Genomic DNA, 12,653 nt, shown 5'->3' with positions numbered 1-12,653 from the left:
TTAGTGTTAAAACTCCCTCCTTGGGGTGTTTCCTTGCAGGGTGAAGTTCCATACCTAAAGGACCGCTGGTGTCAGTATGATGCTAGTATGGTGTTCTTCTTGTGGATCTCAGTCATTCTACAGATGTTTGAGGAGATGTTTGATTGGGTAGATAAACACAGTTACTTGTCTGTGTTACGTGCTCCAAGACCACTTATTGTTGTCCGTCTTATACGTATCTTCCTCAAGTTTTCCATGCCAAAGAACAGATTAAAGCAAATTATCAAGTAAGTAGATTTAACTGTGAGGTAATATACTGTACAGTATATGGGATTATAAATGAATGCAATGGAGAATCTAGGAAGTTTTTAAGATTAAGTGCTACCGTATATTGATTTTCTGTTTATTTTCAAATTTTTTATCTGTACATCCATTTTCAGGCGTTCAAGTCAACAGATATACAATGTGACGCTTTTCTTCTTGTTCTTCATGTCCTTGTATGGGCTTCTTGGAGTGCAGTTATTTGGGGAGCTTCAGAATCATTGTGTTAAGAATGATACTGATATTAAGTAAGTACTGTACTTTTTATTTGTTGAGTATGTGCCATAATCAGTTGAGATAACAGTGTAAGCACTTAAAACTTCCAGATGTTCCAATAATATGTACGCTGTAGTTTGAGAGGGTATAAGAGGAATCTAATCTTTGTTAAACCTTAGAATGCTGTATTGAAATTCATTGTGATGAACATTTTGGTGTAATGGAAAGGTGTCTATAAAGAAGCAATACAGTATTTGTATGTTTAACTTCATGGTTTAATAGATGTTATTATTTTTTTAACTGTTTTGCTCCTTACTGTAATGAATTAGAAGTGCTATTCCTAAACTATATAATTCTAAATAAGAGAATCATTGCACTCCTTCATATCTGTAACCTTTCTCAATTCACAGAAATGTCACCCTCAACAGTTTGGCAATCCCTGATACTTTTTGCTCAACTGAAGCAGATTCAGGTTATCAATGCCCTACTGGAATGAAATGTGTTCCCCTTGAGCTAGCTAAGAAAGTCAGTGGATTTAATGGATTCAAAAATTTTGGTATGTGCTTTTGCTTGTTTAACAGGAGAACACAGTTGTAGGAATAATGATCAGTATGTCTTCTGTATAAAATATATATTTTACTTTTGTATACTTCAATCTCATAATTTTTACCTTGCTAATTTATAAGATATTAATCATTCAAGAGAAGAGAAAGTCACCAAGTGCTTATGATAATTTTGACTTTTAAACTTTTTTCCAGCAACAAGTATCTTTACAGTCTACCAAGCTGCCTCCCAAGAAGGCTGGGTGTTGATAATGTACCAGGCCATTGATTCCTTGCCTAGCTGGCGAGCAACATTCTTCTTCACAACCATGATCTTCTTCCTCTCGTGGTTGGTCAAAAATGTTTTCATTGCTGTTATCACTGAAACCTTCAATGAAATGCGTGTACAGTTTCAGCAGATATGGGGCCTCCGGGGACACATCCAGGAAGAGAGAACAACACAGGTAAAAAAAAAATTCATCCTCCATCAAGGCTGGTTAACAGAAGTCATTATCAATATAATACACACACACACACACACGCACATATAAAGTTGGAAAGATGCAAAAATTTAACTAATAGCCATTGTGATTTTCTTGAAACTCTTATAATTTGGAAATATTTCAGCTATACGTGAGACAATACCGGGTAATTAAAATTACACCCTGTACCTGTACTGATTTTTTTTTTTTTTTTTTTACATCCAGGTATTGTCAGGAGATGACCATGGGTGGAAACTTCTCTATGTGGACGACAACAAGCCACGAGGATGGGCACCTAAGTTCTGCATGAAGGTTGTTGTCAGTGCTGGTTATTATCTCCTTATCATGGCAGCAATTGTTGCTAATGCCATTGCAGCTGCTTCTCTAAGTTTTAAACATGACGGAAGAAAGAGGGAGGAATTTTACCATTATTATTACTACATAGAGGTATGTATGTAGCAATTAGTTGTTAAATTGTTCCATACTGTATATTGTACCCAGGAAGATTTTGTGAAGAATTAATGTGTAGGTGTCATATCATATACTTCTCTTATTTTACTGATGTAGCTGTCCACATCCTGTTGTCTACAGTGTTTAAGTGCACTTAAATAAATTAGATATACAGTTATGTGCCGGTTAACGTCCTAGATACGTTCTTGGAAACGTGACTTTAACCGAAATGGACGTTGTCCGATCATCACATAAACTTTTTATTTATACTTGTGTATGTGGAATACTATATACGTACATATACACTTTTACTGTTAAATCACTACTGTAATGTGATTCAGGTGATTGATTTTTATCTCTTGTGCAAAATACATGACGTTTACATTAAAATTATTCACTGTTTTACAAGGATTCCAGCAACGCCGAGCAGATGGGGGAGAGGGTGGGAGCGAGCGAGGGGGCGTGGGGGGAGGGGAGGTAGTACGTTTGACAGTTGGCACAGGCCCAGGTCTAACGCGTGTATATTTATCAGTTCTTAGGTGACTAAGCTTCTCTCTTATAAAAAGCCAGTGAAATGACCTGAGTGAATATAATTAACATAGCTGGGATTCTTGTAACATACTGATAAATTTGAATATAAACATGCTATAATTTGCACTAGACAAAACAATTTTAGTACTGTAATCAAATTAGTACATGTGCACTTCAGCTTTGCACTAACGTCATTTATTTCTATTACGTTTCTTTTAGTATGGTGTGTGCATGTAAATGGATGAAAATGAATTAAGAAATCTGTGTAAATCTACCTAAAAAATACAGTTGAAAAACTTTTTTATAAAATGCGCTACAGTACTGTACACTAATGTACAAAATTTTTTATCTCTTGAGCAAAATACACGATGTTTATATTCAAATTATTGGCTGTCTTGCAAGGATTCCAGCAATGCAAATTATAATCTCCTAACTTTAGTCTGAGATATTATATAAGATAAAAACTGTAAGCCTAAAAGCCTGGCTGGGGGGGGGGGACTGACGGCTCCGCCACCCAGCGAGGGGTTGGGGGGGGGGGGGGGGTTGAGGTGATCAGTTTGAGGCGAAGGTCTCTGTGTGTTTATTTAACAGCCCTACTAAGCTTCTTTCATTTTAAAATGCCAGTGATATGACCTAGGAAAATATAATTAACATAGCTGGGATTCTTGTAAGATACTGATTAATTTGAATATAAACATGTTGTAATTCGCACTAGACATAACAATTTTAGTACCGTAATCAAATTAGTACATGTGCACTCCAGCTTTGCACTAATTTATTTTACGTTTCTTTAGTATGGTGTGTGCATGTAATTGGATGAAAATAAATGAAGAAATTTATGTAAATCTACCCAAAAATACAGTTGAAAAACTTTTTATAAAATGTACTACAGTACAGTATTGTACACTAATGTACTACATTTTTTATATCTTGAGCAAAATATATGACGCTTATATTCAAATTAATCTCTGTCTTGCAAGGATTTCAGCAATGCAAATTATATTATCCTAAGTTTAGTCTGAGATATTATATAAAATAAACATAAAGAAATCACCAATCTTTTATCTTGAACACGAGGGTGGTGGGTAAGATTTGACAGTTGGCGCTGAAGGCCTGCCTGCGTGTTTATTTATCATTACTTAGGAGTGACTAAGCTCTTCTCATAATTTTCCACCCAAACGACCTGGGTGAATATAACTTACATTGGAGGGATTCTTGTAAAATAGTAATTTATTTGAATTTTTTTTTTTTTTTTTTTCAATTTAAATTTTAATTGTTTATTCCTTGATAGAGGAAGCGGGATCCTAGTGCTGTCACTTGGTACTCCTGTACCATAACACCAAAAGCAACTGGCCAGTGTCACAAGTATATACAGTACAGTACAGTCATCCCTTGGTTATCGCGCCTAATTGGGACCCCGCCGATAACGAAAGTACAGAACCTATGGGGTTTATTCTAATTGGTTCATTTACTCAAGACCCAACCCCAAGTTTCCCATTTTACGACCATTTAGATCCACTAAATATATATATATATAATGTTATGGTAAATATCATAAACACACATAGGCATGGCTAGGTTTATTACAAAGTGATGAAAAGGGTACGCTTAATACTGTAGTCCACAAAACATGTAGCTATGCTTTTTTTATTTGGTTCCCCGTCATACGAGGCCGTTTTCTCTCACCTCAGGACGCCTGAGTCCTCCGTTTTCTCTCTTAATCTTAGAGTGCACCAGAAACTTTACTATTTTTAGTAATGCCACAGAATTTGAAATTGCAACCCCAATTGCAACTGGGGTTGCAATTGTTGAGGCAACTAGATATGTCAGATTACAGCAAATGTGTTATTGTCAATTTGTAGGTGAAATATTTTATCCTCAATAGATGTAGGTTAACATTTCACCTGTAGGCAAATGCTTAAAAAAAGCCTAAGTAAGGAAGCATATTCCTTTAACACATAATATCTGACCAGTATGGGGAGGATCATCATGTCTCTGTCAGGGGGTCGTGGAGTGGTGGTCCAGCAGGCGTCACTTTTTTTGGGTGGGTGGGGGGGGGTGCGGCACGGACGTATATGCGATCGGACGTTGTTCGGTCGGACGTTAACCGGCGCGTGACTGTACTAATGAGTTTTGAAGGTTACCCTTACTCTTTTTTTTTTGGGTGGGGGGGGTTGACTTTACATCCTGTTTGTGGAACTCCAAAAGCATAAAATTATTCAAGCAAATGTAGAAGGGGTTTCTATATTTCTCTATTTTAGTGAGTGATTATCTCAGATATGGATATACAGAACTGCTCTCTAGGTTTAATGTGGTATTTTTTTCTCATCCTGTGCAGGTGGGATTCACAATATTTTTTAACTTAGAAGTTATCTTCAAAATGTGGTGTTTGGGTTTGCGAGGATATTGGCGTCTCAGCATCCACAAGTTTGAATTACTTCTGGCTGTTGGAACAACAGTGAGGCTGATACCTTACCTCTTCATGACTTCATTTACTTATTTTCAAGTGAGTGTGAACATCTATGTACAATTAACCCTTAAACTGCAACCATCATTAGTGGGAATTATCTTTAGGATGGAGACCTTCATCACTGGACATTTCATGTTCCTTCCATTCCATTTTTGCTCATATGGGGGCAGAATAGGGAATCCCTTGCTGTCAGTTAACCCTTAAAGCCCATGTGACGCAACCCCCACGTGAACATTTTTTGTAAAAAAAAAAAAAAAATACTTAAAAAAAACTTATTTTACTCTATATAAATGATGTAGCTTAGAAATAAATAAAATGTAATTTAAAACTATAAAATTAGAAAAGTGAACGTGTAGGAGGTGGGGTATAACTATGTGACCGTCTCCTCAGCCCGGCTGCCGCGTTTATTGTTACCTGTAATGAAACTATAAAAGTTGTGGAAAAATCATTACAATACTTTAACGTGATTCAGAAATAAATAAAACAAGAAATTGAAGGGTGTGTATGTGTGAGAAGTGAACATGTGTGGAGGAGGTTATAGCCAAGGCTTTGGCTATAAACTACGTGGCCGACTCACCAGCCCAGCCTCCTCATATATTGTTACTTGTAAATTTGTAATGACACTACAGTATAATAGTTATGGAAAAATCATTGCAATACTCTAATGTGGATTAGAAATATGGAAAATATTATTTAAAACTATAAAATAAGAAAAATGAAGAGCATCGGTGTGTAAACAGTATGTGGAAAGGGAATGTTTGTTGAGCCGATGGGTTACTGGGCTATAACTGTGTGGCTGTGATCCCTTACATGTCTGTGAGTCAGTTGGTTGACTGCTCAGAGGATGGTTTGAGTGTGGAAGGTGCTATTCTGTGTACATGAAATTATGTGCTATTGTATTTTATGATATGCTATACAGTATATCGATTTTATTGTTTATCATAGCAATAAATACGGCAGCTATAAATTACTGAACGGAGGTCGAAGGACGTGCATCCATCATGATAGTTGGTGAGTAACTGACCACGAGGGTTGAGTCTTAAGACAAAGATTATGAGTGAAATGACTTGCCAATTAAATAAATATCCAATACAAAATACTCTGTATATCTTCCCGCCTTTACAATCAAAATATGCCGCAAAAATTCAGAACATTGAGGAACATCACCCAGGGTCACCTTAGCAAATGTAGAGGAATGTCATATGGGCTTTAAGGACTAATGAATCACATGTACTGTATATGGTATTACAATAAGGTCATGAGATTTGACGAGGGCATTTAGGAAATCTGAATTTGTCTTGAGTGTTATTATATGACTAGTTTCTGATTGCTATTTTTCTCTACAGTATTTGTAAAAATATTTGACATTTGAAGCATTTTGCTGGTTTCTTGAATTTTTTTTTTAAACTGGGCTTCCTCTGTTCCTGGACCAGCTTCATGCACAGTTCTGTACATTATTTGGTAGGAATGCATATAAATTTTATAATTATACTAGACAAGCTCAATCCAGTCTTTGTCATTACAGTACTGCTCTTTGCATTATACAGTATAGGTACTCCTCGACTTTCGACTTACGACCACCTGGACAAACGACTACCGCAGTCGTATAAAATATTTTTCGAATTGTACTTAATTTCGAGTCCCGACGTTAGTGATCGCGCTGTGTACTGACAAAATTTTCATTTGTAATTTCCTTTAAAATGGCTGGCAAGCATAAAAGTGAGAGTTCTCATGGTGCTGAGAAGAAAGAGAGTCACCCAATTTAGATTTTCTATGTATTATTTTCGCATTTTCGACTTACGACCAATTCGACTTACAACCTGGTCGTCGGTCCCTAACCCCGTCATAAGTCGAGGACTGACTGTACATATTTCAATACAACTCTACAAGTATTTCCAGAAGTTATCCTGCATTCTTGATCAATTTGTCACTTTTAATCATACATCTATGCACAATTTCCTTTATCATCAAACCCCTGAAGAACACATACCACTCTATGTAATATTGCTGTAGTGCCAAAAAACTTGTTTGTATACTGTACTCCAAAGAGTGCATGACTCAATCTTTGTCAGATGCTTCTAGTCAATATTTAGTTTTTGATTCCTTTTTCTGCTGGGGTTAAAAAGAGAACTGTATTTCATGTCTACCATGCAGCCTATCATCATATTATCAAATTAAATAAATTAAATATGTAATTATACAGCAGCTTGATTAAATTTATCAAAATTTTCTTCCAGGTTCTCCGGGTTGTGCGGCTCATTAAGGCTTCCCCCATTTTGGAAGATTTTGTTTATAAGATATTTGGTCCTGGAAAGAAATTAGGCAGCCTTATTCTCTTCACCATGTGCCTCCTGCTGATTGCCTCATCTATCTCCATGCAGCTTTTCTGTTTTCTTGATGATTATGACAAGTTTGAGACTTTTGCACATGTAAGTTTTGGTTTGATTTGTTGCCACCACAACCTGAATTGAGTACAATATAATATGCAAACTAAGTCTTTTAAAAATTACAGTACTGGACATATTAGTTAATCTTTGTTGCACAGCTCTTTTGCTGTTGATGATATGACATCATTGAGTTACAGAGAAGTCCATTATTTAGACTTGAGTAGATAATACAGACCCCAAACACAAGGAGTTGATGGTGCATGGGCTTTAGGAGCTACAGTGCAGTACTGCTTCACACTCCACAATCCTGAGTGAATCTAAACTTAGTACTATAAGTTTTATAAGAAATGTTAATTTTTTATAGTTTTGGTAATTTTAACTGAACTTAAATTAATGAGAGAGACTGTGAATTTGGGTACCTAAACATTGATGGAACCAATTCTTAAGTAGATTGAACCTTGTATTACTGTACTACAGTCGTTATAATGAAAATTTCTAGTTGCAAAGATCAGAAAGATGACACGGAAAGTGAAATTAAAAGTGGCCATAATTTCATGCCAAAGGTACTTACTTTTAATCAAGACAGTTCCTGGAATATGCATTACTGTATACATAGTACATACAGTATATTGTACAGTAATGCTTCAGGACGGCTTGGGGTTCTCAGTATAGGGGGAATGTTGGGAAGTTTGGTTAGAGTTCAGTCTTGAATGTCAATAGAATACTGTTGTGATTAATATGGTCATTTTAATATCAATGCACAACAGAAAGGGATAAGTTTTAATGTATTCAGAGAGAGAGATAGAGAGAGATTGCTGTGAACATTATGCCATTTGTAATGGTTGAGGATAACTAGTGTGGTATTTATTAACACAGGTGAATAATATAGAAGACTAGTTTATGTGCATGACTTTTTAATTTAATGATGTGGCATAAACAGTAAGTTATTTACAGGGTTTTGTTTTATATAATCGTATACTTGCAGGCCTTCATGTCAATGTTCCAAATTCTGACACAAGAGGGTTGGGTCGAGGTCATGGATGAGACCATGATTAAAACCATGAATGGAACTACAGATGAGATTGCACCAATTGTAGCAATTTATTTCATCTTGTATCACCTGTTTGTGACATTGGTAAGATTTCTCATCATTCTCCATATCCTGTAGTCTTTTTCTAGTGTTACGGAAGATATAATTGACTTAATTTTTGTCCGTATCACCTGAATGTAAAATCGTAAAGATATCATTATTATCTTATTACTCAGTATTGTGTAATTTTTTCCTTACACGGGAAGACACAAGTGCTTTTGTTTCATATTGTATCACCTGTTTGCTCAAGGAAATACACAATATTAGTACAGTGAACCCTCACTTTACCCGGTTAATTCAACCCACGGCGGCCCGCGTAAAGTGAGAAACGCGTAAAGTGAACAACTTAATATATGGGATTAATTGAAATAGAGACTTGGCCGACCCCCAAACTCCACTTTTTCAGACACAATACCTACGTTGTAGTAAAAATAACTTCTTAATTTTATGATGGTATGCACACACAATTAATAATTAAGAGAAATATCAATAATATTAGGTTTTTTAACACTTACATTAGTAGAAAAGATGGCTGGGCACACGGGGATGGGGGGTTGGTTCCGAGGCAGAGGGCAGATTATTGGCCCTCACCTGTATCACTTGTATCAATTGTATCACTATCCACCACAGAGGCTTGCAGGGCCTCTTTGTCAAACCCCTCAAAGTCCATGCAAGTCCATATCCTCACTATCATTATCACTATCACTGACTCGGGCCGGCTGTGGTGGGTGGCGGGTGAAGAACTTGGTAATGTTTTGATGGCTGGGCGACCTTTTGCGCACCCTGCTCGCGCCGCTCTCCGCGTAAAAGGGTACACACACCGCGGAAAGTGAGCATTCCGGTTTCGGCAGGGTACCGCGTAAACGTGGAAACGCGTAAAGTGGGACCGCGTAAAGCGAGGGTTGACTGTACAGTATAATTTTTAAGCACAGTGAGAATAATAAATATTGTAACATCAATAATATGGTACATGAAATCTATTTACTTGTTGTTTGTTAAAAACTTATTTTGCAGTAGAATGTTTGTGGAAATTATTAGATTATCATCTACAGATTGTGCTGAGTTTGTTTGTAGCTGTTATCCTCGACAACTTGGAACTTGATGAGGACTTCAAGAAGCTTAAACAGATGAAGGCCCGAGAACAGAGTGCTGGCATACAGGAAACATTGCCTCTTCGCTTACGTGTGTTTGAAAAATTTCCAGATCGTCCTACAATGGCAAAATTACACAAGGTGCCATCTGATTTCTCTCTCCCTAAGGTATGATGTTATGGTGTTACCTTGTTATATACAGTAGTAAAAAAAAAAAAAAAAAAATTAAAAAAAAAAAAAAAAAAAAATTGTTACCTTGCATGGAAATGGAATTAAAAAGGTGTAATGTATGGGACTGGGTGAGTCAGTAGATAGTGAGGAGTTGAACCAGAGCCAACTGAGGGGTAATATAATAAGACTAATATGGTAGATAACAAAATCATGAGAAACCCAAACATTCACTCATTATCAATAGCTAGTGACACCCAAAAACCAACATACTATTTGGAGTGATCACATTGAGGAAATATTAATTTGAAAGAGACATTTAGTATTTCCACAGCTGGCAATAATAATGACTAAATTGGATTTGCTCATGAGGAGGAAGCTTACCTGTGAAGTAAGAATGATAACAAATTGCCTTCAGGTACGGGAGAGCTTCATGAGACAGTATCTGGAAGAAGAGCAAGAGGAGGAAGATGGGTTGGCAAAGGCTCGTGGTGTTGGAGGACTGGAAGACTCTGCAATATCGTACCGTAAACGGCGGCCCATTAAGCTCCTAACCCCAATATCTCATCCCCGTAATGCTGATTATGAGAAAAAGAAAACTGGTGTTTCTAATATAATTTGGTAAATTCAATAATTTTTACTTTACTGTATATTGTGTTATTCCTGCAGAACTGAACATATAGATCACCATTATGTTGATAAATTCTTAACTTCTGCATTATGTATTAATGATAATACTTATACAGTACAGTAATAACAATAGTACAGTAATAATATTTATTCTCTGAAATTGTCTTTCAGGCATGTACATAAACTATGCAGGTAGCTATACAACTCAGCATGAATATAGACAATGTAGGTATGCAGTGTACGAGTGTGTAGGCTGTGAGAGTAGACAGTGCAGGCATTGTATGCAACAATGGTAAACAGTAAGGCAATTTAACAAAGATAGCCAACAAAACTGCCAGATGCTTATTTCTAGGATTATTCATTTAAACTTTCAGGCTAGTGTATGATTTCCAAATTTACAAAAAGACAAAATTTTATTTATTTATGGATTTGAGTGTATACCAATGGTTATTTTATCCTTGAAAATGTATGTTTTTATCACACTTTTATGTAGCAAATTGGCAACATCAAAAGAGGGACAGTTGACAGGAGAGAGAGTGTGTGTGTATGTGTGTGTGTGCGTGCGTGCGTGCGTGCACATGTGTGTGTGTGCGTGTGCGTGCGCGTGCGTGCATCAGTAGTCGGCTACATTATTTACAAGTACTGTATCCAGTAGGGCCAGTACATATATATATTTTTTACAGTGATGCCAACAATCAAAGACTTCTTCTCGGAGACTCTGGCCAGATACCACTGCCAGGAAAAGGAACTCACTCACATGGCACAATCTCCTCGAAACATGTTCGACTTGACCCGAAGTGAGTGTACTGTACTGTATATATATTTGTGAGTTTACTATTATAATATTGAGTCTCAACAAACTAGAAAAAATTGGCATATATTAATTCAATTTTAATTATTTTTATGCCATCTGTTAATTTTGATCATTTGTAAGAGATTATACAGTACATCTGAATGCCATTTAACCCTTAAAGGTCTGATGAATCTTGGGAAGTCTCCCTTCAGAAACTGAGTAGTAGGCTAAAAAATGATAATCATAAAATGAATGTTTTAGTCGTAAGAAATGTTAGACATACATGTTAGTCAATAAGAAATAACATAATTATTACTGTACTCACCACCTATGGTTATTGGCGAGTCAGAGAGACATTGTACCTCAGCACCCCTCTAGCAGTTATCGCGCATCTGGGAGTGAATGGTGGTGCACTACCAACTCACTCCATGTTCTTACAACTTCACAACACCTTCACATGGTTCCATATTATTACACTATATACAGTTAGTACATTCACCACTCTGTGGCTTGGAGTGGCAGGGCTTGGGAGTTGGAGTTCTAAGTGGGTAATCCTAAGAGGTGACAACTGTTGAACTGATTGTTTGCTATAGAAGCGGTCAAGGAGAAGTGTGGGTGAGCGGGGATGAGCTATTGCCACAATAATAGTCACGCTACTCACTCGGGAAAATAAAAAAATTAAGTGCTGATTGACGACATCAGACCCTTATTACGTCGGGCATTCTGGGACGACATCAGACCTTTAAGGGTTAACTTTGCCCAGACACCAAACTTAATCATAAAGATTAATTAGTTTTGGATCACAAGTTGTATAGTTTATGAACACTCATGGGAATTAAAGCGATAATACATTGTTAATAATAGTTACACAATGAGACTTAACTTTGATTATAATCCCTTCATATGGCCTGTTAATTAAGACTTACCAGAATACAAGGGAAAGATCTTTTATCATCTAAACATAACAGATAAGGTTCAGTTCCAGATTTAAGATATATTGTTGAAGTGTTTTGATTTAGGTCATAGAAATTTTAAATAATTCTAGTAGTCATTGCATGAAAGTATTTTACACAAGGCAGTAGTTGTATTCAAGAAGCTAACAATACCATGCATAATGTGAAGTGCTAGGGTTAGAACACAGAATATCCTGCTTTAGCATGAACATGTTACTGATGCCTTTTAGCAGTATGCCTGGAAAGGTGAAAATGCTGTACATATATACAAAGCTTTATGTTTGAAGGTTTGTGGATGTGGGGGAAAAAGAGGGTATTAGACAAGTCTTTTGCAAGTCAGCATCCTGAAGAGTTGTGTACTGATGGAATAACCTGCCAGCGAATGTTGTTACAGCATAAAGTGTGAACCTCTGTAAGTCCAAGCTTGTCCTGCATTAGAACATGTTCAGTTATATTGAAGAACTGATGCATGCCAAGTACTTGCTGATAATGTGCAACAGAGAACTGACTGATCACCGACCGTCAAGTAAGCTAACAAGTGCTGAAGAGA

General features: G+C 36.6%; 1 protein-coding gene across 3 annotated transcripts in view; it reads left to right on the top strand.

Annotated features, from left to right (window-relative positions):
• The window catches only part of LOC121866425 (sodium leak channel non-selective protein-like), a 36,014-nt gene that overhangs the window by 3,179 nt on the left and 20,182 nt on the right, over window positions 1-12,653 (top strand). For all 3 annotated transcript variants that reach the window (XM_042366084.1, XM_042366085.1, XM_042366082.1), the window contains exons 4-14: window positions 40-266; window positions 420-548; window positions 927-1,072; window positions 1,275-1,522; window positions 1,766-1,987; window positions 4,860-5,027; window positions 7,229-7,420; window positions 8,364-8,513; window positions 9,521-9,727; window positions 10,146-10,348; window positions 11,041-11,154. In XM_042366084.1, coding sequence (XP_042222018.1) covers window positions 40-266; window positions 420-548; window positions 927-1,072; window positions 1,275-1,522; window positions 1,766-1,987; window positions 4,860-5,027; window positions 7,229-7,420; window positions 8,364-8,513; window positions 9,521-9,727; window positions 10,146-10,348; window positions 11,041-11,154 — 2,006 coding nt within the window. The remainder of the gene's footprint in view (window positions 1-39; window positions 267-419; window positions 549-926; window positions 1,073-1,274; window positions 1,523-1,765; window positions 1,988-4,859; window positions 5,028-7,228; window positions 7,421-8,363; window positions 8,514-9,520; window positions 9,728-10,145; window positions 10,349-11,040; window positions 11,155-12,653) is intronic.

The sequence above is a fragment of the Homarus americanus genome, unplaced genomic scaffold, assembly GCF_018991925.1.
Source record: "Homarus americanus isolate GMGI-L3 unplaced genomic scaffold, GMGI_Hamer_2.0 scaffold16430, whole genome shotgun sequence".
In the NCBI taxonomy this organism is placed as follows: domain Eukaryota; kingdom Metazoa; phylum Arthropoda; class Malacostraca; order Decapoda; family Nephropidae; genus Homarus; species Homarus americanus.
The sequence above is the reverse complement of the archived record's forward strand: the minus strand, read 5'-3'. Positions and strand labels throughout refer to the sequence as shown.